The sequence below is a fragment of the Acomys minous genome, assembly GCF_964271855.1.
Source record: "Acomys minous genome assembly, chromosome: 2".
Lineage (NCBI taxonomy): Eukaryota > Metazoa > Chordata > Mammalia > Rodentia > Muridae > Acomys > Acomys minous.
In genome coordinates, this window is record NC_140484.1 from 78,063,740 (window position 1) to 78,088,713 (window position 24,974).

General features: G+C 43.2%; 1 protein-coding gene across 2 annotated transcripts in view; it reads left to right on the forward strand.

Annotated features, from left to right (window-relative positions):
- Positions 1-24,745, forward strand: part of CDR2 (cerebellar degeneration related protein 2) — a 31,345-nt gene extending 6,600 nt beyond the window's left edge. For both annotated transcript variants that reach the window (XM_084773224.1, XM_084773225.1), the window contains exons 2-5: positions 4,849-4,961; positions 17,725-17,873; positions 18,132-18,296; positions 21,062-24,745. In XM_084773224.1, coding sequence (XP_084629350.1) covers positions 4,849-4,961; positions 17,725-17,873; positions 18,132-18,296; positions 21,062-21,917 — 1,283 coding nt within the window. In that variant the 3' untranslated portion in view covers positions 21,918-24,745. The remainder of the gene's footprint in view (positions 1-4,848; positions 4,962-17,724; positions 17,874-18,131; positions 18,297-21,061) is intronic.
- The last annotated feature ends 229 nt before the right edge of the window (positions 24,746-24,974 follow it).

Genomic DNA, 24,974 nt, shown 5'->3' on the forward strand with positions numbered 1-24,974 from the left:
GTGTTTTAGATTGATTTATTTTATACGTATGGATGTTTGGCCTGCATGCATGTATGTGTACTACACGTGTGCCTGGTACCTTTGGAGGCCAGAAGAGGGAGTTGGATCCCCTGGAACTGGAATTATGTGTAGTTTTCAGCCACCATGTAGGTGTGGGAATTGAATCTGGGTTGTCTACAAGAGCAACAGGTACTCTAAACCACTGAGCCATCCTCCAGCCCCAGTAGTGTGGTGGTTTCATGTGGGCTGTGCACACACAGTACATAAGCTACAAGTAGAAAATAATTACTGTACCATTAGCCATATGCAGTTTTTGTTTATTTGGGTATTGTCGGTTTTGTTGAGATGGGTTCTCTACACAGCCCTGGTTCTCCTGAAACTTAGTATAGAGCAGGCTGGCCTTGAAGGCACAGAGATCTGCCTACCTTTTTTATTTTTTGTGACAAGCCTCACTATGTACTGCTGGCTGGTTTGGATCTCAGGTAGACCAGACTGTCCTCAAACTCACTGAGATCTATCACCTGCCTCTGTTTCCCTGATTGGATTAAAGGCACACACTGCCACTCCTGCACAAAGACTATAGTTCTTTTTTGATTCTGTTGTTTTGCCTTTTGAGACAGGGTCTCATTATATAACACTGGCTGGCCTGGAACTTGCTATATTAACCAAGGCTGGTGACTCCATTTACATTCCATATATATGCTCCTACAACAGTAGATTTCCATATGGTTTTTTTTGGCTTTGGTTTTGGTTTCCCAAAACAGGGTTTCTCTGTGTAGCCTTGGCTGTTCTAGACTCACTTTGTAGACCAGGCTGGCCTCGAACTCACAGAGATCCGCCTGCCTCTGCCTCCCTGAGTGCTGGGATTAAAGACATGTGCCACCATGCCTTCCATATGGCTTTTCAAATGGCTTTTAGAGTTGTTTCTCCCTATATTTCTTCTTTTACTGTTCTCTCCAGTCCTGGGAAGCGTTGGGGAAGGGGAAAAAAAATCAAGGTATATTGTATGAAAAACAAACAGGAAAAGTGTCTATGTCTGGAACTGAACTGGACTGGTATAGAGTAGATTTTTTGCTTTTGATTCCCCCCCTCAACCCCCACCTTTGGTGAGGGAAAAGCAACCCAGCACAATACTAATTTTGTTGTTGGGTGGACATTACTATATAATAAAGGTTTTTTTTATTACCGTTTATTCTAGGTTAACTTTTACTATCAATAGTGGATAGATGCTTAATCTGATGGGCTGATGTTAACTCTTGTTTGTCAACCTTTAAAAATTAAGCTTAAAATCATGTAGCTTTTTTATGATACGTATTTGTTTTCCACTAGCTGAAGTGATTTACCATCATATGGAATATAATTTAAACTTCTCTGCTATGGTTTGTAACATTTTACATGGCAGCTCTTTGCCCGCTTCTCCCATCTCAGCTCACTCCACTCTCTGTTCCTGTTCCTTCTTCCTTGCTGCTTGCCAGGGTATAGAGTATGATAAGTTATTTCCTGGGTCTTCCATGGTGACGTTCCATCTTTCAAGCCATAGCTAAAATTAGATTCCGCCTTACATAATTTAACTTTTTGCCTCTTATAGTCAGTATCAAATTAATCACCAAATCCTTAATGGCTTTTATTTCGAAGTCTGTTCCTTTTCTCCATCTCCAGTGTCTGGTGTGAGCCACCGTCCTTCCTCACTCACAATCCTAGGGTCCTATCGCTGTGTTCTTCCTTCGTCCCATTCAGAGAACCAGCCTGCCAAGCCTCCCTAGGTCTCCGCCTACTTTGGAATAAAAAGCAATGTCTTGCCTCCAGCTTTGTGCTACCCCAGCTGGCATACCTTGGAGTCCCGTTCTGCTTCCGTCTCATTAGCCTCCTCAAGAGCTTCACTCACGACTCCTCCCCGGGCCCCTGCCTAGCTTTGCCTCTGCCTGGAGTTCCATTCCCTTGCTTGTTCGCTTCCCCAGGTTCCTCACATCTCTGTTGTAGGGTCACCTGTGGTTTAGCCGCTCACATCGACATGCCTCCATGCGTCTTACTTGCTTCGCACAATCTCTTGAGTATCTGCTGTTCTCTATTGTGCTCCTTTCTCCTGTAGGCCGTAAGCCCCAAGAAGGCAAAACAGCGTATAAAATCTGAGTTCTTAAACTCCCCAGGGCCTATAATGTAATCTGGTCTTGCTGAATATGTATGTGAGTATGTGGTGAATACAGTCGTCAGAGCAACATTTGGGTGGTGATAGTGCCGTCACATTTGAAAATTTAGTGTTTAACACAGGCCAGCTTCCCCTAGCTGCCTAGGAAAGTCAACAAAACAGGAGCCTCACCTGTTTTGTAGCCAGTTTAGAACAGCAACAGTCATCTTTAAACCAATGCCTTGTAGAAATACTTTCTATATTGCCACTTAGTTTGGAAAGAACTTCCTGTATTAGTCCATTTGATTGTTACAATCTGATATCAACAGAATAGTCACTTCTCCAAATAAGTGCCAAAGCTCAGTTCCCAGCATCCACACGAGGCAGCTTACAACCACCTTAATTCCAACTCTGGCCTCTGTAGGCATCTACACTCATTTGCATATACCTAAACACACAGTTAAAAATGGCAAAAATGAAACATTTAAAAATCACTTTTCAGCCCGGCGTGGTGGTGCATGCCTGTAATTCCAGCACTCAGGAGATAGAGGCAGGTGGATCTCTATGAGTTCGAGGCCAGCTTGGTCTACAAAGTGAGTCCAGGACAGCCAAGGCTACACAGAGAAACCCTGTCTCGAAAAACAAAAAACAAAAAACAAAAAAAATCACTTTTCTAGAAAATATTAGTCAGAACTGGGCCTTATACCTTCCTGCCCAGAGGCCTACTGTATCATAGAGCTGACCCATAAAATGCACTGCTACACAGATAATTATTTCATTTACCTGTGTCACCGTAATTGTTGACATTTTTAAAGTAAAAGCCTTATGTTCTGGCAACTCCCCCTCCCCCAGCTAAGTTCAGCCACCAACCTTCAGAACACCATTAAAGAGACAGGTGATAGTGAGAAGCAAAAGATTTATTCAACATGGCTTCACTGGGAAGAGGACTGACTATAAGGAGCCTAATGACTGCACCCCCATGTCCATTAGAGGGAGAACTAGCATGGCGTGTAAGTGAAAACAGGGAAAGAGGTTTATGTAGCTAAGCTGTGTTGGTCGAGATACAGTCCTGCCCACCGTTGTTTTGGCTCTGGTCTGCCCTGTGGGCTGGCTGATAAGTTGTCAGAACTGTGTAAAACTGGTAGGGGATTCTCAGGGACTTCATTATTTGGGGGACAGGACACAGGTCTCTCTTGAGACTGTTTCTCCTTTCAGGGTGTTTACATTGCCACCATCATTTTGTATTTCTTTTTATATTATTACAAATTTCTATTCTTGGGATTACAATATAGCAAAACCTGCCTTATTTGCACATATGTCCAAGGAGATAGTTGACAAATAAGCTTTATAACAGGAAAGGCAGATGTGGCGGCTCACACTTGCAATCCTCACATTTAGGAAACTGAGGCAAGGCAGTTGCTATGACTGCCCAGGACAGCCAGGGCAACAGTGAAGCCTTGTCTCAGAGGTGGGTGTGGATGGATAAAATAGTGAAATAGCACCTGGCTCTGTGTTTGAGGGAAGTATGGATCAAAAGCATATTGCTGCTTGCTTAAGACCCAGGGGTGCCAGCAGTGGCAGCAGAACATGCCTTTAATCTCAGCACTTGGGAGGCAGAGACACGAGGATCTCTGAGTTCAAGACCAGCCTGGTCTACAAAGCAAGTCCAGGACAGCCAGGGCTGTTGTTAGACAGGGGACCTTGTCTCAAAAAACCAAACCAAACCAAACCAACAAAAAAACCCTAAAAAACAAAAACAAAACAAAGCAAAACAAACAAACAAAAAGCAATTGTGATAAATTCTGTGGGAAAAGGAGAGTAAGAAACAGACTTGTGAAGCAAGTATCTTACTACTGGTGTGCTTTTCTACTTCTTGCATTAATATTTAGTTCCCTTAGCCAGATGGTGGTGGAACACACCTCTAATCGCAGCACTTGGGAGACAGAGGCAGGTGGATCACTGTGAGTTCCAGGCCAGCCTGATCTACAAAGACAGTCCAGGACAGTGAAGGCTGCACAGAGAAACCCTGTTCCCTTGAGAGTCCAGGATAGATGGTTGGAGAGATAGCTCAGCTGTTAAAAGCATATACTGCTTTTGTGGAGGACCTAGATTAGGTTCTTAGCGCTCACATCAAGCAGGCCACAACCTCTTGTAACTCCAGTTCCAGGGGAGCCAGTGCTTGCCTCTGACCTTCAGTGGTGCATAAACTCATAAGCACACACACACATACACATAAATTCAAAGGAAAAAATATTTTAAGAGTCCAGATATCAACCTTTACTTTGATGGTTGTGTTCCCAGCAGCTTGATGGGAATTTTGGAGGCTGCAGAGAGGCCAGCTTGTGCTTTGGCTCAAGGATTCATCTTAAAAGCAGAATGTCAGGATTTGAATAAGGTTATTACCAAATGATGACTTTAGAATTGTAATACTGAATGGTCATTCCTGAATGAATGCCCACATCTCTGTGAGGTAGACTGCTGTCTTTCATGTCTGACAAGGGTGCATGAGTACTTCACCTGCTAGCCGGCCCCAGGTCAAACTGAATTTTGAGTAGGACTGTGTTTTGTTTTTTTTGTTTTCATTTTTCCAAGCCATTCTGCATTCCATTGGGATCTGACTTGTGTGTGTTGGGACTTGCTTTATATATTTTAAGAACTAGGTTATATAAAATGTTGACGTGAGCTCATACTTGCTGCAGTCTAAGATCTGTTTTTTGTGATAGATCTCCAGCTTGCTGCTGAACTCGGAAAGACACTGCTGGATCGGAACACAGAGCTGGAGGATTCTCTTCAGCAGATGTACACAACCAATCAGGAGCAGTTACAGGAAATTGAGGTAATTTACTCAGTGGAAGAGTTACATCCTCTCTGAGGTGTGGCTCTTTACTGTTGAACCAACCAGTCACATGCTGCTAAAATAGCACTTGTAGCTAGAAACAGTACTCAACTTCCGAGTTTTTTGAGAAATTGAGCCACCAAAGATATTTTCTTTAGCTTTTGCACTTTCTTTCAGTTTTCCTATTACGTAAATTTCCTCTGATTTTTAAAAAGTTTTTTTTTCAACCTTGGTAAAATATACAAGAAATAAACAATCTAGGATTTGCCAGTATATAAAAGCAAAGTAAAGCTTTACTTAATTTAAGTTTTTTCTTTTAAAAATTAATGTGCAGGGTGTAGTGGCACACACCTTTAATTCCAGCACTTGGAAGGCAGAGGCAGGTAGATCTCTGAGTTCAAGGCCAGCCTGGTCTACAAAGGGAGTCCAGGACATCCTAGACTGTTATCACAAAGAAACCCTGTCTGGGGCCGGGGAGGAAAAAGAAAGAAAATTAGTTAATATAAAGTATACAGAAAAGCATGATTATATAAAAGAGTGCACATCAAAGATCCACGCATATCTCCATATGCACACTGTTGACATTCCCTGCATACTGTTCCTTGTGGCACCTCCCTCCCTCTAACTAAACACCATTCCAAATTAGGTAAGAAGTTTTGTTATGTTTTGATGCAGTATCTGATTTTATAGTGTATTTAAACTCCCCATGCTTGAACTCAAAAAATTAATAAAACTCTTGTTATATTTATTTGTTTATTTATTTAATTATTTATTTGGGCAGAAGGTCTTGTTCTGTGATCTGGATCAGTTTCAGATGTGCAGTGCTCCTGCCTTAGCCCATGCGGTCACCATCCCATTCAGACACGCTAGCCTGGCCTCTATTTGAACTTCACATGAGTGGAATGACTTGTGCAAATTTTATGCAAATTTTAAACGAACCTTTTCTTTAGTTTCATTTGGTGCTGTGAACTGCACATTTTGAATACACATCTGAGACTGAGTAAGACTCCCAGCCCTAAATTTTGCAAAATGTTTGTTGACAGTATTCCTCACTAGACAGTGTTCCTCACTAGACAGTGTTCCTCACTAGACACTGTTCCTCACTAGACAGTGTTCCTCACTAGACAGTGTTCCTCACTAGACACTGTTCCTCACTAGACAGTGTTCCTCACTAGACACTGTTCCTCACTAGACACTGTTCCTCACTAGACACTGTTCCTCACTAGACACTGTTCCTCACTAGACAGTGTTCCTCACTAGACACTGTTCCTCACTAGACAAGTAATTAAAACATGGGGTCGTAGGTCTCTCTTTTTTTTTAAATTTAGAAAAGTAATAAGCCAAGTGTGGTGATGCACACCTTTAATCACCCAAGCCAAGACAGGTGGACCTCTGAGTTCGAGGCCAGCCTGGTCCACAGAGAGAGCTCCAGGACAGCCAGGGCTCCACAGAAAAGCCCTGTCTGATAAGAAATTTTTAAAGAAAGAAAAAAGTAAAATAAAAACAAAATCAATATCAATTATGGCTGAGAATCAAAGAATCAGCACTTACCCCCTCACCCAGAGAAATTTAAAAATATTGTGGAACAAACTATTCAGGATAGATGAGGAATATTGGTAAATTGGTGAAAATAGTAGGATAAAATTCCTAAAACTCTTACTTACTATGAAGAACGCCAAAGACTTGTTTGAGGGTGGGGGTGGGGGCATGGCACAAGTGTAAGTGTGAGGGCAGCGTTCTCTCCTCCATTCTGTGAGTTCCAGGGAAAAGCATCTTGATAGCTGATTTTAAACCTCAAAGACAATGCTTGACAAAACACTGACCATCTTTAATGATGACTGTTTGAAACACACGAATAGCCTTTGAAAGAATATTTGTATTAGTATTATAATCATAATCAGTCTTTGGAAGCTGAACATCATACACCTTTAATCCCAGCACTTTGGGAGGCAGAGATGGGCAGTTATCTGTGAGTCTGCATAGTGGGTACCAGGCCAGCCAGGATTACATTGTTGAGACTTTGTCTTTTAAAAAAAATACATTTTTAAAGTTTTAGAAAATTGTTTTTATGTGTATAAGTATTTTTTCTGCACTCATGTCTATACATCGATGTGTGTGCCTGGTGCTCATGGGAACTAGAAGAGGGCATCAGATTCTGCAGAACTTTTTGTTTTGTTTTGTTTTGTTTTTATTTTTTGGTTTTGTTTGTTTTTTGGTTTTTCGAGACAGGGTCTCTCTGTGTAGCCTTGGCTGTCCTGGACTCACTTTGTAGACCAGGCTGGCCTCGAACTCAGAGCGATCTACCTGCCTCTGTCTCCCGAGTGCTGGGATTAAAGGCATGCGCCACCATGCCCGGCTGATGAACTTATGAGAACCTCTGTGTGAGTGTTGGGAATTGAGCTCCAGTCCTCTGGAGTAGCAACAAGTGCTCTAATCTGCTGAGCCATCTTTCAAGCCTTAAAAAAAAAAAAAAAAAAAGAAGAAGAAGAAGAAGAAAAAAGAAACAGTTGAGTAAGCTATTGAAAGTAATGGTTTTACTGGCTTCAGAAAGGCCTGTAGCTTGAACACCCAATTTTAAAATTACATTTATTATTTACCCAAATTTGTAAACACACACACACACACACACACACACACACACACACACACACACACGGCGGTCAGAGGACAACTTGTGGAGTCTCCTTCTACCATTTGGGTTTCAGGGATCAAACAGTTCTTCAGGCTTTGTGACCAATGCCAGCCCTACACATCTAAGTTCTTAAAGAGTGCCGAGAAAAGCAGGCTTTTGTTTGCTTGGTTGTTTCAGGTCCTGGATGGGAGAGGGATGCTATGGAGGTTGATGGGATTTGACACCATCTTTCCTGTGCCCATGCATTCTTGTTACTTTGTTGCTTTGACACTTGCACTGTCCCAACAGGAGTTGTACTTGCCTGTTAAAGTACATCCCAGAGCATCCCATTTTGCAAGAATTCATTCCTTGGGAATGAGGGAGGAGAAGAGAAAGGGAGAAGGGGAGGGAGAGGAAGGAGGGAGAGGGAGGAAGAAGGAGGGAGAAGAGAGTGAGAGCACGCCTGTGCTTGTGCTTGTGCACACCAGAACCAGAGATTAATGTGAAGTATTTTCCTCTACTGCTTTCCACAATCTCTTTTTTGTTTGTTTGTTTGTTTTCTCTGTGTAGCCTTGGCTATCCTAGACTCGCTTTGTAGACCAGGCTGGCCTCGAACTTACAGCAATATGCCTGCCTCTGCCTCCCGGGTACTGGAATTAAAGGCGTGCGCCACCATACCCAGCCTGTATTTATTTCTAAGTTGACTTTATTCTACTTTCTCTTCATTTCCCATAATAATACCAAGATAACACTAAGGCTTGCTGCATTTATTCATGGTGCACATAGTAGGTAATTGGCTAATATTTTTAAAATCAGTATCCTAAGAAGAGAACAGAGCTCTAAGCACTTCTTGACTGTGGGTGTCTACCTCTGGAGACTTGTAGAGGGGATGCAGGGAGCATTGGCCTGTGTATTCTGAGGCTTTGGGCATACGCCCTTGATGATATTTGCAAAGAGAGAGTCCAGCCATGTAAACTGCCTCTCAGCTATGTCTGCTTCATTGTGGAATGGTGACAGTTGGTACACTGCATTGGTACAGAGTGCTCTGAAGGGACGATGAGATCACGGGAATTATGTTTTGGACTTCTGTGATTATTACATCATTACTTACTCATTTTCAGAATATTTACAGTGGAAGAGTCTTAATTCTGAAAAAAAAATTGTTGATTTAGTGGACAGTAGATCTTAAAAACTTGGCAAGCTGGGGCTGGGGAGATGGCTCGGTGCAGCTATGCAAACATGAGTTTGGGTCCCCAGCACCTACATAAAAGCCAAATATGATGGCATATATCTGTAATACAATGGGATCAGAGACGGGGGATTCCCAACACCAGTCTAGCCCATAGGTGAACTCCAGGTTCAGAGAAAGACCCTATCACAAAAAATAAAAGGAAGACACCTAATGTCAGTCTCTGGCCTACACACACACACACACACACACACACACACACTATACATACACACACAAGCTAACTTGGTAAAATTTGTTTTCTTCTGTTTTTGTTTTTCGAGACAGGGTTTCTCTGTGTAGCCTTGGCTGTCCTGGACTTGCTTTATAGACCAGGCTGGCCTGGAACTCACAGAGATCCACCTGCCTCTGCCTCCCTAGTGCTGGAATTACAGGTGTGTGCTAACGTACCTGGATCCTTGGTAAGCTTTTAATTGTGTAATTATATCTGACTTTTATTTTCATATTCTTTCTTACTTCCCCAGTCCTGTATGTTTTCTGGTGGAAATACATTACTGTAACCAGGGGAGATACACTTTTCATCATTCAATAGGAAGTACTTCTTCATTAGTATTAAAGGTTACTTTTGCAGTAAATTTAAAAGACTTGGCTATAATCCTTGATTAAAGCATAGTCCTCACACTGCTGGGAAACCAAATTTCCTTTTGTTGTTGGGTCTTTTGTTTGGTTTTGTGAAACAGGGTCCCTCTATGTAACCCTGACTGGCCTGGAACTCCCTATGTAGACCAGGCTGGCCTCACCTCAGAGGTCCACTTGCCTCTGTCTTCCCCAGGGCTGGGATTAAAGGTGTGCACCACTCGGGGTTTTGGAGGGTTTTGTTTCGATTCTATTTTGTTTTGATTTTGAGGGGGTTTTTGAACAGTGAGTTCTGGGGACTGAAGTTACTTTACTGAAATGTCTTCCTGAGCCTGATGTTCCTGCCAGAAGTTGTCACTTTTGTCTACTTTGCTAACAATCCCATGGTTCCCCATCTTGCACTGGCTTTTTTGTTTGTGTTGTTTTGAACTGGGGTTTTGGAGTTTCTATTTTGCTTTGGAGTTTTGTTTTTGTTTTTGAAACCCCTTTTCCCCTATTCAATATGGCAGTCAGATCTAAAGTAGTATCCCAGATTCTGAACTGAGAAAATGAGTCCATTTGAGGTAAATGGTGGGAAAGATAACTTTTCCTTCTATACAAAGTGAAGAGAAAAATACCAAGGTAGAGCCTGAGGCTGAGAGCCTGATGCCTGCCTTACGCAGCACTTACTTAGAAGCCAGTAGCCTTTCTGTGCAGCCGCTGACTAGGTGAGACTCCCTTGTAGGTTGTCTGTGACTTGAAGACTGAGCGGCTTTTCAGATTAATTTTGGCATGATATAATTAAACCCCTACCGTGTGAAAACAAGATTCTTGGCATTCTTGGGTTATCCTCAAAGCCAAGTCCTCTAAAGCTTAAGATATCACAAGTTCTTCAATGGCTTCATTGTCTTTATCACAAATTTTATATAGTGAACAAGAGGCACTTTCTGTAGGCTTTTAGTGGCCTCTTTGTACTTACTTGCATGTTGACTTATTTCTTGTATGTGGGCACAAACCTAAGTTGGCAATTTCTTTAAGAGGCTTAACTTAGGACCTGTACAATATATGGTATGTGTTGTACGTATCTCCACTTCAGACTTCTGAGTGGTGTGCTGGGGCCATGGGGTTAGTGGTTAGTAGGCTTTTCCCCAGGACGTCTGTAGCCAAGCCCATCACTGAAGCTTTCAAACTAGCCCTTCCTTGACATTTGTACTCTGAATTATGTGGTATGAACAAAGGTGAACAGAGGTCTAGAAATTAATATTTAGCTAGTGAATTGCAATCCCTTCTAAATATGTAAGAAACAGGCAAATAGAGAACAGTAACTATTCCTTCCCAGAAAGAGTGGCCGTGACAGTCAGACTTGAGTTGATTGTTATGTTGCTTGAGGTGCTGCTGTAGACAAGAGCAAGTACTCTGACAAGTGCATTTCATGTGTATGGATGCTTTACCTGCATGTATGTCTATGCTCCATGTAGTGCCTGGTGCCTGCAGAGCTCCTGAAACTGATCTTAGAGACAGTTGTGAGCCACCACCTGGGTGCTGGAAATTGAAGCTGGGCCCTGTGCAAGACTGGCAGACTAGTGGGAGGTGCTGAGTGTCTCCCGCCCCCGGAGCAGGTGTTCTGAAACAGGTTGCAAAGAGCTTATGTTTGAAATAAGGCCTAAGAAAAACTAAAGTGCTTGTCCTGTGTTTTGTGCCACAGATCCTGTTAGCTGTCTATCAAGGTCTATGGTAAGCCTCTTCAAATACATACTGGATTATAGCACCAAGTGTGGTGGTTCAGTTTCAGAATCTCAGGATTTAGGGGCTGAGAAAGGTGGATTGACAGTTTAAGGCCAGCCTAGGCTACCTAGCCTGACCTCCCTGTCTCAACTAAACATTGAATTATAAATGAAATGCCATTTAAATAGCCAGAAAATATTGTAGAAACAAATTCATGATATATAACATAGATAGCAAGATCTTGTGGCAATCTGGAAACCATCATAACTTCAAATATGTAAGTAATACATCAACACTTCTGATAGTATGACATGAAAATACCTGTGATTTCTATTGGTGTTAAATACTCCAGTACTGCTGTGGCTGTGGCTCCATTTATAATAGAAGGAAATGCCAGTTTTCAGTTAGAAATTTGCAAAATAAGTTGTCTTCCCCATCAGTGTTCACAGACCCTCTCTAAACTTGGAATCCAAGCAAAGGGCTGCTATGTTAGATGGAGCCACCCACCCGGAAGCAGCACGTTCTGGGGCGGCGAGATGGCTCAGTTGCTGAAGTTTAAGAGCATGGAGTGCCCTTGCAGAGAGCTGGAGTTTGGCTCCCAGCTCCCACATCATGCAATTTACAATGGATTATAACTCTGGCCCTAGGAGGAATCTGACACCTCTGGCCTCCATAAGCTCTGCATCCATGTGCCCATATGGCACATTCAGACACACACATTTAAACATAGTAAACATAAAATTTCAAACTTTCCCCTTTACTTTTATGTGTATGGCCATCAGACTGGAGTTACAGACAGTTGTGAACAGACATGTGGATGCTAGAAATTGAACCAGGGGTCATTTGGAAGAGCAGCCAGTGCCTGTAATTGCTGAATGATCTTTCCAGCCTCGTACAAATAAATCTTGGGGGTGGGGGGGAGGCAGCCGGGGGTGGTAGTTCATGTCTTTAATCCCAGCATTGAGATGCAGAGGCAGGTGGATTTCTGTAAGTTCAAATTTGAGGCCAGCCTTGTCCACAAAGTGAGTCTAGGATAGCCAAGGCTACACAGAGAAACCCTGTCTCAAAAAAACAAATAAAAAAGTGTTCCCTAGGAGAAAGGCAGGTGGGAGAAGGGCCTAAAGGAGGTTGGTGTTTGCTCTTATGTCTTCAAAAGTTTTTGGTAGAGCTATCTATTGAATTTGAAGACAGAAAATCTATAGCTAATATATGAAGCTGACAGGAACACTGAGGTGACTGGGAAAATTATGAAGCCTGGTAAATAGCAAGAGTGCAAGGTTTCTCCTTAGTTGTTGTGGCTACACTAAAATGAAAACTGAAAAATAGAAATAGATGTGCACTTGGACGAAGACGTCTCGAATTTGTTCTGAGATGACAGAAGATGATAAAAGTAGAGGCGTTAAGGCCAGCCTGGTCTACAGAGTGAGTTCCAGGATACCCAGGGCTACACAGAGAAGAAAGGCTGTCTCAAAAATAAGTGTGTGTGTGTGTGTGTGTGTGTGTACATATATATATGTTTAAAAACATGATGGGTAGGGTTTAGTTACCTATATAAAGTCAGAATTTGAATGGATTGAGAAGTCATGAAGTAATATGAATTTGAGGTAACTAGTGTGTAATGTTAGGGAATTCGTAGTTGTAAGAACATAACACCTGGGAATGTTATGTTTAGGTGGAAAATACTGTATCAGGCAAACTATAACCTGATTGTAGTGAATGACAGCAACCAAGTGATGTGAGAGGGAAGTAGTAGCCATAAAACATAGTTTGGGAGTAGAGTTACAGCTTACTGGTAGTTTACTTGCCTGGAATGCAGGGCGTCTGGATTCAATCCCTTCAAAGCATGCATGTGCATATCCATGTCAGTTTATCTTGGTGAGTGCTAGACTCCAGAGAAAAAGCCACTGAGCTGCATCCTGCATGGCTTGATGCTGTAAGACCTGACTGAGGTATCAAGGGAAATGAAGAAGTACAGAAAATCTGGGATTGGTGGTCCATGTTCACTCTGATAGAAGGCACCAAATGCAGCAGCAGCCTGGACCGCAAGTGTTTATTTAAACACTTGGATGGAAGAGACAGGTTTTTTATTTTGGTTTGTTTTGGTTTTTCTTATTTTGGTTTGTTTTGGTTTATTTTGGTTTTGGTTTTTTGAGACAGGATTTCTCTGTGTAGCCATGGCTGTCCTGGACTCACCTTGTAGTCCAGGCTGGCTTTGAACTCACCTGCCTCTGCCTTCCAAGTGCTGGGATTAAAGGCATGAGCCACCACACCTGGCCAGAGACAGGTTTTTTAATGTACAGCTGATAAAGCGAGTTTGATTTTGGTTTTGGTTTTTCTCTGTGTAGCCATGGCTGTCCTGGAATTCACTCTGTAAACCAGGCTGACCTAGAGCTAAGCTCATCTGCCTCTGCCTCCCGAGTGCTGAGATTAAAGGTGTGTGTCACACCACAGTTTATGGTAGGTATACAGCCGAATGAGGAGGCAGGCTTAGCTAATCTTAGTGGGAGGTTTCTGCAGGGGAGCAGTTTCAGGCTGTAGTCACCCAGGAGGAATCTGTGGTGTTTGATAGTTTCCACATATACTGGTCAGTTTGTACACCCTTGTACTTAAGACTGGAAGAAGTCTTCGCCATTCTCATGGGTCTGAGGCACCAGGAACTTGACATAACTCTGTCCATTCAGCATCGTGCATCCTCTCAGGATGACATCTGCTCCTTGCAGCCAGTCAGCTTCCTCAGCTCACACCACTGGGTCAGCACAAGGGGACTTCCAGGATTTTCCAAGATCTCAATTTCTCTCATTTATTCTCTCCATGTGCCAGTAGTCAGGGAGGTTCTGCTAAAATTTTAGATTCTTGTTTCTGTCATGGTCTTACTGCATCAACATTTGAGGAGAAAGGATCTAGGTCTCTGCAGTTGTCTTTCAGGTGAACCTTAGCATTGCACATACGAAGTTTAAAAACTAATTCTAAATGAAGATGACAGTAGCTATCCCTTATTGAACACTTTCGTCATTTCTCAGATACCAGACTGGGTTCTATATATTAAACTTCATGTAAATAAATGTGTGTATAGAAGGAGAAATAATGGACAGTTTAACAGGAATAAAATGTGTGTTTTTATATGCATATATAGGTGATTTTGAGTTCCATCTTCTACACGATAATGAAGAACAGTGTGCTCTTGGAGCAGGGATTAGATGGAGAAAATGGACTGTGACTGTGAGGGTGGCAGCTTACTGGGAGACGAGTAGATAAAAGCCAGTGAAGCTTTGTGGTGTGGAGTCCTCTCGCGCTGGCTCCTGGCCCAGCAGAGTCTAAAGTTGTGCTCAGTGGTTAACCTTCGTTCTGCCTGGTAGATGGGGAGGCCATGCAGCCTGCCTCTGCTTCCCAACTGCCGCCCACAGTCCTTACACCAACAACACATATCCTGAAGCCACATATCCTGGTCACATATATTAATCTTTATAGCCTCGTGAGGTCCTGGTGAGGAAATCACAGAAAAATTAGCAATGGCAAAGGGCCTTCAAGCCTGTACTCTCAGTTAGAATACCACTGCCTCCTACGCCACTCTGGTGTTGTCCTCACTAAAGGACTCATTAAAAACTGGCTTTTTATGAGCCTTTGTGGGACTCATGTAGAGGATGTAAGAATAGTTTCTTTATAAATAAGTTGTCTGATTATACATTTGCCTTTTTTAAGGTTATTGTGAGTCAGTCCCAAAGAATACTTAGGACTTGTTATAAATTATAAACTGTCGTATAAAATGTCTAACTGTATATGTATTTATTTTGAGAGAGAGAATGGTGTGTGTGCTTGTGTGCAGATGTGCAACAGCATGCATGTGGAGGGCAGAGGACAACCTCCAGGGGCCAGTGCTCTTCCTCACACCATGTGAGCTCTGGTCACTGGGCTTGCGTTAAGTGTCTAACCCCTGAGCCGTCTTACCACTCCGGCCATATATATTCTTTTGACCCTAAGCGCTTTACCCAGGCCGGTATTTCTAAGAAACTAAACACGTTCCTGTGGATGGGAGGAAACCACTGTGTCATTGCCAGCCAAAGGCAGAACCGTGAGCTTTCTCATGAAGGTCTGAAGAGGCTTTCTGCCAGAAGTTCGTTTCCAAGGGACCGAGAGAAATTTGTGGAGGTTCGGACAGTGAAGATACATGGGGTTTCATAGATACCATGCTACATGTTAACTTAGCTCATTTAGTCGTGTCCGTTCCAGCAGTTCCTAAGGTCTACAGCCTTTCACCACTCCAAACCCATTACCACGTCCGCACCCCAGAAGTCCTACTGAGGTCTTCCTTTTCCGTTTGCAGCAAATTAACTTGGTAGCAGTAAATCTTGAACTGATCCGAGGCTGTTTGTAATCTTATACTTTTTCTTTTTTTCTTTCTCTTTTTGTTTTGTTCATTTGTTTTTCGAGACAGGGTTTCTCTGTGTAGCCCTGGCAGTCCTGGACTTACAGACCAGGCTGGCCTGAAGTTCATAGAGATCTGCCTCCCAAGTGCTGGGACTAACAGCGTGTGCCACCATGTCCAGCCTAGCTTTATACTTTTTGATGCAGAAGTATCAATGCTTAATTACAGAGTCCTGCCCAGACCTCACAAGGGCATTAAAAAACATGTTATAATGGTGTCAACTCAAAAACTTTTCAGAATACTTTTGGCCCCAAGAGAGTGACATAAGTTGGAGTTAAAAAGAGGTTGTTAGTTCTGTTGGCACTGATGTGAGTGTCTGAAAGGGGGCCGTGTCATCACCGAATATCACTTAGCTCTGTGTTTTTTGTTTTGTTTTGCTTTTAAAGATGTATTATTTATTATTATGTATACAGAGCTCTGCCTGCTTGTACATCTGCAGGCAGGGTATCAGATCACATTGTAGATGGCTGTGAGCTACCCTGTGGTTGCTGGGAACTGAACTCATGACCTCTGGAAGAACAGTCAGTGCTCTTAACCGCTGAGCCATCTCTCCAGCCCCTAGCTCTGTGTTTTTTAAAGAAGACTGCTGAAAGCCATTGGAAGTGTTAACACCTGTATCCCTAGGACTAGGAGTCTGAATCAGGAGGGCCAAAGGTCAGAGCCAGCATGGCTGGGATATGTAACAGACTTTGTCTCAAAAAACAAAGGTCACTTGGCCCTGATGGTGCTTGAAGAGTTGTGTTCAAGAAGTGTTTGTAAATCAAGTCTGCCTTTCTCCCCCCACTCCCCCTTCTGGTTATTTCCGGAGAAACAGGAGCAGGAATGTTCTGCTTGGAATATAAGCTAGGCTTTAGTGGGAGTGGGTAGGGAGGGAGGCCAGGTGACCTAACTGTGGTATTAGGATTGTGCTTATTCCCCTTATCCTCAGTCTCAGCAGAACCAAAATAAACTGCCTGCTAAGTGTCTGTCTCACGAGTAAGGAGAATAGTGAAGAGAGCGTTCTTGTAGATTAGTAAAGTATCTGGTAAAATTAATGTAGTTTCACTAGTTTTTGTCTGAAATGCCTCATTCAGGAAAAAGGTTTGTTTGTTTTTCTTTTTCTTTTTTTAAGATGTATGTATTTATTATGTCTACAGTATTCTGCCCGAATATATGCCTGCATTCCAGAAGAGGGCACCAGATCTCATTATAGATGGTTGTGAGCCACCATGTGGCTGCTGGGAATTGAACTCAGGACCTTGGAAGAGCAGCCAGTGCTCTTAACCTCTGAGCCATCTCTCCAGCACCCGGTTTGTTTGTTTTTCAAGTAAAAAGCATCAAAATTTTTCACTTTAAGCTTTTCTTTCTTTTTCCTTTTAGTTAAACATATTTTTAATCTTTTCTGTTTTTTAACTTATCTGTATAAATGTTTTTGCCTGAACATGTGTATATGCACTGTGTGTATGCCTGATGCCTGCAGAAGCTGGAAGGACCGGCTCCCCTGGAACTGGAGCTAAGAGTGCTGAATGATGCTGGCAGCGAACCCATGTGCTCTGCAAGAACAGCCAGTGCTCTTAGCTACTGAGCCGTCCGTCTCTCCAGCCTCTGTTAAACACATTTTATTTAAACTTTTATTGTGTTTTTCAAGTTTTTCTTGAGGGATTGCCATATTGCACTTTGCGTTTGCCTTTTAAATATTAAGAATATATTTTGTAAAATTAGGCTTGCTTCATGAACATGGGAGTTTGGAAAGCACTAATGGAGCTAAGCACATCGAGGGCAGCCTGTTCCTTTTTCTATTACTAAAAGCTTTATTGAGATTTAATGTTTTCTTTTCCAATAAGTAGGCCGATGACAATGTGATATAGTAAAAAGTTCCCATTGGTCTTTGCCCTGATTTCTGGCTAAAAACCCTTCTAAAACTGTTTTTGTCCTGAGTAATGATGAGGAATGGCCACAGTATTAGATGGTTGTAGTCGCTAGCCAGGAGAGAGGCGAGCAGATCATCTGTCAAGTTCAGCCTTTGACAAAACTCTAAAATAAGGCTGTGGGAGCTTCTGGGCTGGCAAACACATCACCATGGCAGAAGGCTGCTGAGCCCACAGGTGGGAACCCTGGGCCTCACCCGGCGTTGGTTGGTGTTGGAAACCAGAGACCCGGTGTGGAAGCGTGCAGGGCATCTGCAGCTGTTTGTGTTAGCTGACGCCACTCTTCTCTACAGTATCTGACCAAGCAGGTGGAGCTCCTACGGCAAATGAATGAGCAGCATGCAAAAGTGTATGAGCAGTTAGATGTCACAGCACGAGAACTGGAGGAAACCAACCAGAAGCTGGTTTCTGAGAGCAAGGCCTCCCAGCAGAAAATCCTGAGGTAAGAATTCTAACTGTAACCGAGGAATTAGTATTTCTAACTGTAACAAAGGAATGAGTAAAGCTTGAAGTAGAGTGTGCCTCTAGAAGGTGTGGGCAGTACAGGGAGAGGGCTCGTTTATTAGGAGGACAAGGATTAACTCTTAAGTCCTTTCCAATTAAGAAAGCCAAGTTTGAGTGGCTCACACCTAATCCCCATTATTGGTTTTGATCTTAATTTAATTTGACAAGCAGCAACCAGCTTCTGTTTTCTTCACAGCCTGACTGAAACAATTGAATGCCTACAAACCAACATTGATCACCTCCAGAGCCAAGTGGAGGAGCTGAAATCTTCCCACCAAGAAAGAGGGAGGCAGAAGGCATATGACCAGGAGAAACCAGCACCCAGCTTCTCCTACCTGAAAGAGCTCTATGACCTCCGCCAGTAAGTGCCTGCTTTGCTGTGCTTGCACGCTGGGCCACACGTGTGCTGACAGACTCTGACGACAGGCGATGGAGAGCTCCGTTTCAGGAACTGCCCTGGCCTGCTAGGACAAAGCCAATGAATGTTCAACAGTGAGAGTTCATGGGTGTCAGTAATTATGAAAATAGTTTTTAAGTTTTTTCATTTTAATTTGTTAAATATTAGTTCAAGGGGCTGGAGAGATGGCCCAGTGGTCGACCTCTGACTGCCCATTCAGAGGACCTGGGTTCAATTCCCAGCGCCCGTGTGACAGCTCACAAGTGTCTGTAAGTCCAGCTCTGGAGGCTCTGACACCTTCACACCAATACACATAAAATAAAATTAAGATTGTTAAATATATGTATATATATTAGTTTAAGATGAGTAATACTTCTGCTGTAGTACAAATTTGAGAGTTGTATTTCAGTTTAGAATGAATTTTAAAAAATGGAAACTTTGAAAGCTGAGCGTGGTGGCGCATGCCTCTAGTCCTAGCACTCCAGAAGCAGAGGTAGGCTCTGTGAGTTCAAGGCCAGACACAGCAAGTACTAGAATGGCCAGGGCTACAGAGAGACCTTGTCTCAAAAGAAAAATTTTGATAGAACAAAAATTGAGGCAAAAGCCAGGCGTGGTGGCGCACACGCCTTTAATCCCAGCACTCAGGAGGCAGAGGCAAGTGGATCACTGTGAGTTTAAGGCCAGCCTGGTCTACAAAGCAAGTCTAGGACAGCCAAGGTTACACAGAGAAACCCTGTCTTTAAAAAAAAAAAAAAAAAATGAGGCAAAAGTATTTTCACTTAAAGAAACGACTTTATAATTTATAGTTTTGAGTTTGTATCTTTAATAATGTTTACTAAATACCTATTACACTGCAGTTGATATGCCAGACATAAGAGGGCCAAAATGATCTGAGCTGTGTCCTCACGACCCTTCATTCTAACAAGGAGTCAGATGCTCCATAAGCAACATACAAATACACACAAGGTGCCTCGAACTGAGCAGCAGTGAGGCCAGTTTATGCTTCTTACCCTTTCTTGTCACACTACCTATGGGAATTTTGAGTTGTTTTTTTCTTTTTAAACTGATCTATGAGTATGGCAGAATGTCATTAGGAATTACTTTATTGCTGTGTTCTTACAGCGGAACAGTAGTATTTTGTTTTCCCCTAGGTACCTGGTCTATCTGGTCTCAGGTCCTCACCCACCCAAGTACCACTGGGTGTGGGTTCCATCTCATGGAGTCGGCCCTAACTCACCAGATAGTCTTGGTTACTCCTGTAAGCTCTGTGCCACTGTTGCAACAGCACTCCTTGCAGGCAGGTCACTCTCATAGATGGAGGATTTGTGGCTGGCTTGGGGTTTACCTTTCTCCTTTGCTGGAATACAGAGTGTCTTCTAGCACCGTGACTACTTTGTGGACATCCATGGAGGTGAAGACTCTGTAGGCACCAACTAGCTGAACTTCTCTGTGTGCAGTGAGCTGTACCTGTGTTGTCTTCAGCAGTGGGGCCTTACTGTCCCGTTTGTGGGGAGACACCAAAAGCCTTGGCAATAGCTGAGGTTGTTTGAGGGTTCTCATGGGATCCCTTCAGCCAAGGACGTGATTCAATGTAACCCAATTCTGGTACTGGAAACTTTGTTGACAAGAGATGCCAGACTGTGCTCTTACATTGTCTCAGTAAAGTAGAAGGCTGAAGTTCAGAGAAATGGAGCAACTTCTTCAAGGTTGCACAGCTAGTGCTAACTGCGAACTGAGGCCCAAAGTTTACTCATACTGACCCCTTCAGTCAACTTTATTTCTTGAGTATCCATGCTTAACCGCTGAAAAGTCTTACATTGATGAGTGGTTCCATCTTTTTCAGTAGGGTGGAGTTAGGGGATGAGGGCTTGAGAAACTGATCAGACAGAATAGAAAGGGTTCACATGACAGCCGGTACGCTGGGGAGAAGCTGAGAGCAGTTCTTCCCAACAGAGGAGTTTTTCAGATAAGGTCTCATACAGCCCAACTGGCCTCAAACTCCTGATCCCCCTGCCTCAACCTCCCACGTGCTGAGATTGCATGTATGCACCTGGCACTGTGCATGTTTTCCAAGAGCAGATACTCTTTTCCTCAGGTCAGAATTTCTAGGTGTGAACCTAGATCTTCCCCAGTGGTTCTGATGTGTATCCCAGGTTAAAAGTCCAAACATTGTGTTCCTTAACCTTTTTTCACGTGATGGAGAACATTTAAAACCCTGTAAGTCCAGGTAACAGACCAACAAGATGAGAATCGAGGGTGTGCGTGCTGGGTTTTTAAGACTGCCTCACTGATCTGCAGGTGAAGATGAGAATCTGGTCCATTGTATCTCCTAGTAAGCAGCTGTCATTCTGCTGGTCTTGGAGTGGGTTTTCTATTACGATTTTACTATTAGGGGAAAATCAGTCACAAAAACTATATTTGCTTTCAAGAATTTGCCAGCCTAATATAATTTCATTTTAGCTACTGATTGGAGCATGGAATGGGCTAAAAATTAGTGTCACCACTCCTTTAAAAAATTAGTTGAGCTGGGAAGCACTTGGAAGGCAGAAGCAAGCAGATCTCTGAGTTTGAGGCCAGCCTGGTTTACAAAGTGAGTTCCAGGACATTCAAGGCTACACACACACACAAAAAAAACCTTTGTCTTAAAAAACAAAGATTTAGGTGAAAAACTCCAGCAGCATCCTTTGTAGTGTCAGTTGACCTTTATATATTTCCATGTTTCCTCATAGACACTTTGTATATGATCATGTGTTTGCTGAGAAGATCACCTCCTTGCAAAGCCAGCAAAGCCCTGATGAAGAAGAAAATGAGCACCTGAAAAAGGCAGTGACGATGTTGCAGACACAGCTGAGTCTAGAGAGGAAGAAGCGAGTGAGCGTGGAGGCAGAGTATAAAGTGGTGCTGAAGGAGAACAGCGAGCTGGAGCAGCAGCTGGGGGCCATAGATTCCTACCGAGCCCGGGCGCTGGATCTGGAGGCGGAGGTGGCTGAGATGCGGCAGATGCTACAGGCAGAGCATCCTTTTGTGAATGGTGTTGAGAAGCTGGTACCCGACTCTCTACTCGTTCCTTTTAAGGAGCCCAGCCAGAGTCTGCTGGAGGAGATGTTCCTAGCTGCTCCAGAAGCACATAGAAAACCACTGAAACGCAGCAGCAGTGAGACGATGCTCAGCAGCTTGGCAGGGGGTGACATCGTGAAGGGCCACGAGGAGACTTGCATCAGGAGAGCTGAGGCTGTGAAGCAGAGGGGCATCTCCCTTCTACATGAAGTGGACACTCAGTACAGTGCTCTGAAAGTGAAGTATGAAGAGCTGCTCAAGAAGTGCCAGCAGGAGCAGGACTCACTGTCACACAAGGCTGTGCAGACCTCTAGGACCAGGGACCTGACAGGACCGGCCACCCAGTGTGAGGCTGGAGCCAGTGGCTGGGACCCCAGCCCTGTAACCCCAGAGCCCACCAGTTCCCCCACCACTGCACCTCCAGAATACAAAGCACTATTTAAGGAGATATTTAGCTGCATCAATAAAACAAAGCGGGAAATAGACGAACAGAGAACAAAATACCCATCTCTCTCCTCTTACTCTTAACGAGACCTCCAGTTGTAATCAGCGTGTTTACTCTCACCCCTCTCCCATTCAGACACATAAGAACAGTCTCCAAAGCTTGATGCTGCTAATGACATTTGCCCTGTTGCTTTGCTTGCTTGGCAAAAGCAGGAAAAGAGGTGGCTGATAGTGTTGACTCTAGGGTCCCTAGGAAATCTCTTGATAGCCTAGCCTCTGGCTGGGGCATTGACTAAGCTGATTTCCAGCAAAGGCCCCAGAACTAGTGGAGGGGGGTTCCTATAGTACTTGGGAGTAAGGCTGCGGGACCTACAGTGTGGGGCAAAGGACAGAACTGGAACAAAACTAAGGCTGTTCCTGTTGTTTTCATATTCAGCTTTTCAAACTACTTGGAACTCCAATGGCTACCTAACTAAAATCCTTTTCACAAACACTGTCATTCTGAGGAATGTTGAGAAGGCAAGAATCTAACATGAAATAGATGACGTTAACAAGCTCCTTAAGCCCTCTAAGTTGTGCTGCATCTCCTACCAGTTGAATGATGTTGACAGGTAATTCCAGTATATCCAGATTCAAATGAATAGCAATCGAAATGGCAAGTTTTGGTTTGATCAGAGCCTGTTGGTATGTGCCCAGCATTCAGCTATTCTACCCAAAGCTAGGCGTGTGAGAGGAACTCAGTTTTCAAGGGGAAACCAAAGGGGAAAGCTGCTAGGTGTGATTTGCACTGGCCACTTGGCAGCCACAAGCTGCTGCTCCTCAGCTCCTCACATTCCTAGACTTTCAGAAACTGCTATTTCGTTAACACAGTGTTGATGTTCTGACTGTGGAAGCACTCCTTTTGACTTGCACACTTTTAATTTAAAAATATTTAAGAGAACCATAGTTCTGGTTGTTGTATATATTTTTCTAAAAGCTGAATAAAGCTCTCTATGAATGTGAACAAATGGGATCTACTGCCTGATTTAAGTTTGAGGTTGAAACCAACTGGCTTTTTCCCGGAAGACAACTCTAGGGAATTTGGAAGCGATTTCCCCTCATTTTCTTTTAAGCAAGAAATCTTGGGATTGTATAACAACACAAATTCTGTCCATGTTGCTAAATATTATTGAAAACATTTTCCACAATTGTTTCACTGTTTTAGGAGTGTCTGGCTTAGTTCTGAATTCATAGCGCTTCACTAGTTGATTGTTAAGCCTCTGATCACTTAGTCATGGTTGAAATACTTCTGTGTTTCACTGTTGGGCTGCAGCAGTGGCTCAGTTGAGTAAAGTGCTTGCTGTGCAAACGCTAACACCTGAGGTCACTCCACAGCGGCCATGTAAAATACTGAGTATGGCGGCACGCACGTGCAGTCTCAGCACTGTAGAGGTGCACACCAGATCCCAAGGATTCACTGGCTCCAAAGTTCAGTGCGGAGCTGTCCCATAAAATATGTCCCAGTGTCTCCAGGAATGGTCCATTGGTTAAGGGGCCCTGAGTTGCCAGCACCCACATCAGGCAGCTCAGCACTGCCTGTAACTCCAGCTCCAGAGCTTTGGGATGCTTCTGACCTTGAGTGCTCACAAGCATAATTTTTTTATTAAGAGAATAATGATAGAGGAAGACACTTAATGTCAACCTCTGGCCCACACAGTGACGCACAAAATAACAATAGTCGAATAGTATGAGTATTGATTCCTAATTAGATATGCTTTGAATTAACTTAAAGTTTTACACTAGGGAGCTAGGTAAAGGATCTGAATTCAACCCCCAAAACCCACATGGTGTAAGAGAGCCAAGTGCCACAAGTTGTCTGCTAACTTCCATAGTGGTGGCACGCATGGGCTCTTCATATATCCTCAAACAAAATGTAAAAATTTAATTTCAATTTTGATTTTCTGAGACAGGACTTTACTATATAGCTGTGGGTAACCTAAAACTCTGTAGAGCAGAGTGGCCTTGAGCTTGCAACACTTCTGCCTGTCCAGTGCTAGGTTTCTAAGTACCTCCAGGGTTTTTGTTTTGTTTTGTTTGGTTGGTTGGTTTTGATATGGTGGTCTCACATAGCTAATGGCCTTGAACTTCAGATGCCATTGGAAGTGTTGCTAGTGTTATGCCTGATCTATGCCATATTGGGGCTTACACCCAGGGCTTACACATGTTAGGCAAGTACTCTGCTAACTAGCCTACATCCCCAGCTCCCCTCCCCAGTCACACATGGTCCAGACCTCAAACTGTCTGATCTTCCTGCTTCAGTCTCAGGTGCTGGGATTACAGTATGTCCTGCTACTGCCAACTTTCAGGGTTTTATTTTGTTTTGTTTTTTAAACTAAAAATCCAAGCTGTCTTTCCTGACTACCAACCTACCTCTTCCCTAAAACCAACTAGCCAGTTGCTTATATACTCTCCCCAGATGGGCGTACACTAGTGAGAAATGCTTGCCACTGCACATTTAAAAACAAAACTATTGTATATACTGTTGGGAATCTTACATTTTATGGGACTGTATCTTCGTAGCTAGCTATACTGTGTAACAGCCTCTATGAGGAGTTGGATTCTATTACAGTTATTGAAAAATGTAATGAACGCACACACATATATGTAACATACGTTTGGACATGACTTGAAGTGAAGGTGGCAAGGCTTTGGCATCACTGAACTGTCATGACCTGGTAACTCCGTATAAAGATGCCTGGTTTCTCACAGCCACTCCAGTGAACTTTTACTTTTCTGAGAAAGGGTCTCATGATGTTGCCGGGGCTGTTCAGTAAACTTTACTATTGTTAAACTAACAGCAGGAAAATGGTGTTTCGCTAGTAGCTTATATTCAATTTGTTTTACTAATAAAGTTGTATATTCTCTGGCTTGTACTTTTTTGTTTGGGCTTTTTTGATGGTGGTGGTGGTTTGTTTTTTTGAAACAGGTTCTCCTTATGTAGGCCGGCCTGGAACTTGTTCTGTAGACCGGGCTGGCCTCTGCCTCCTAAGGCAACTGCTGGACGAGTTGAATATCCCTAGTATTAGCCATTTGTGCTTTCCTTTGCCTGTTTGTTGAAGAGCATTAGTACTTAGTAAGTATACTTTTGCAGTTGAAAATTGT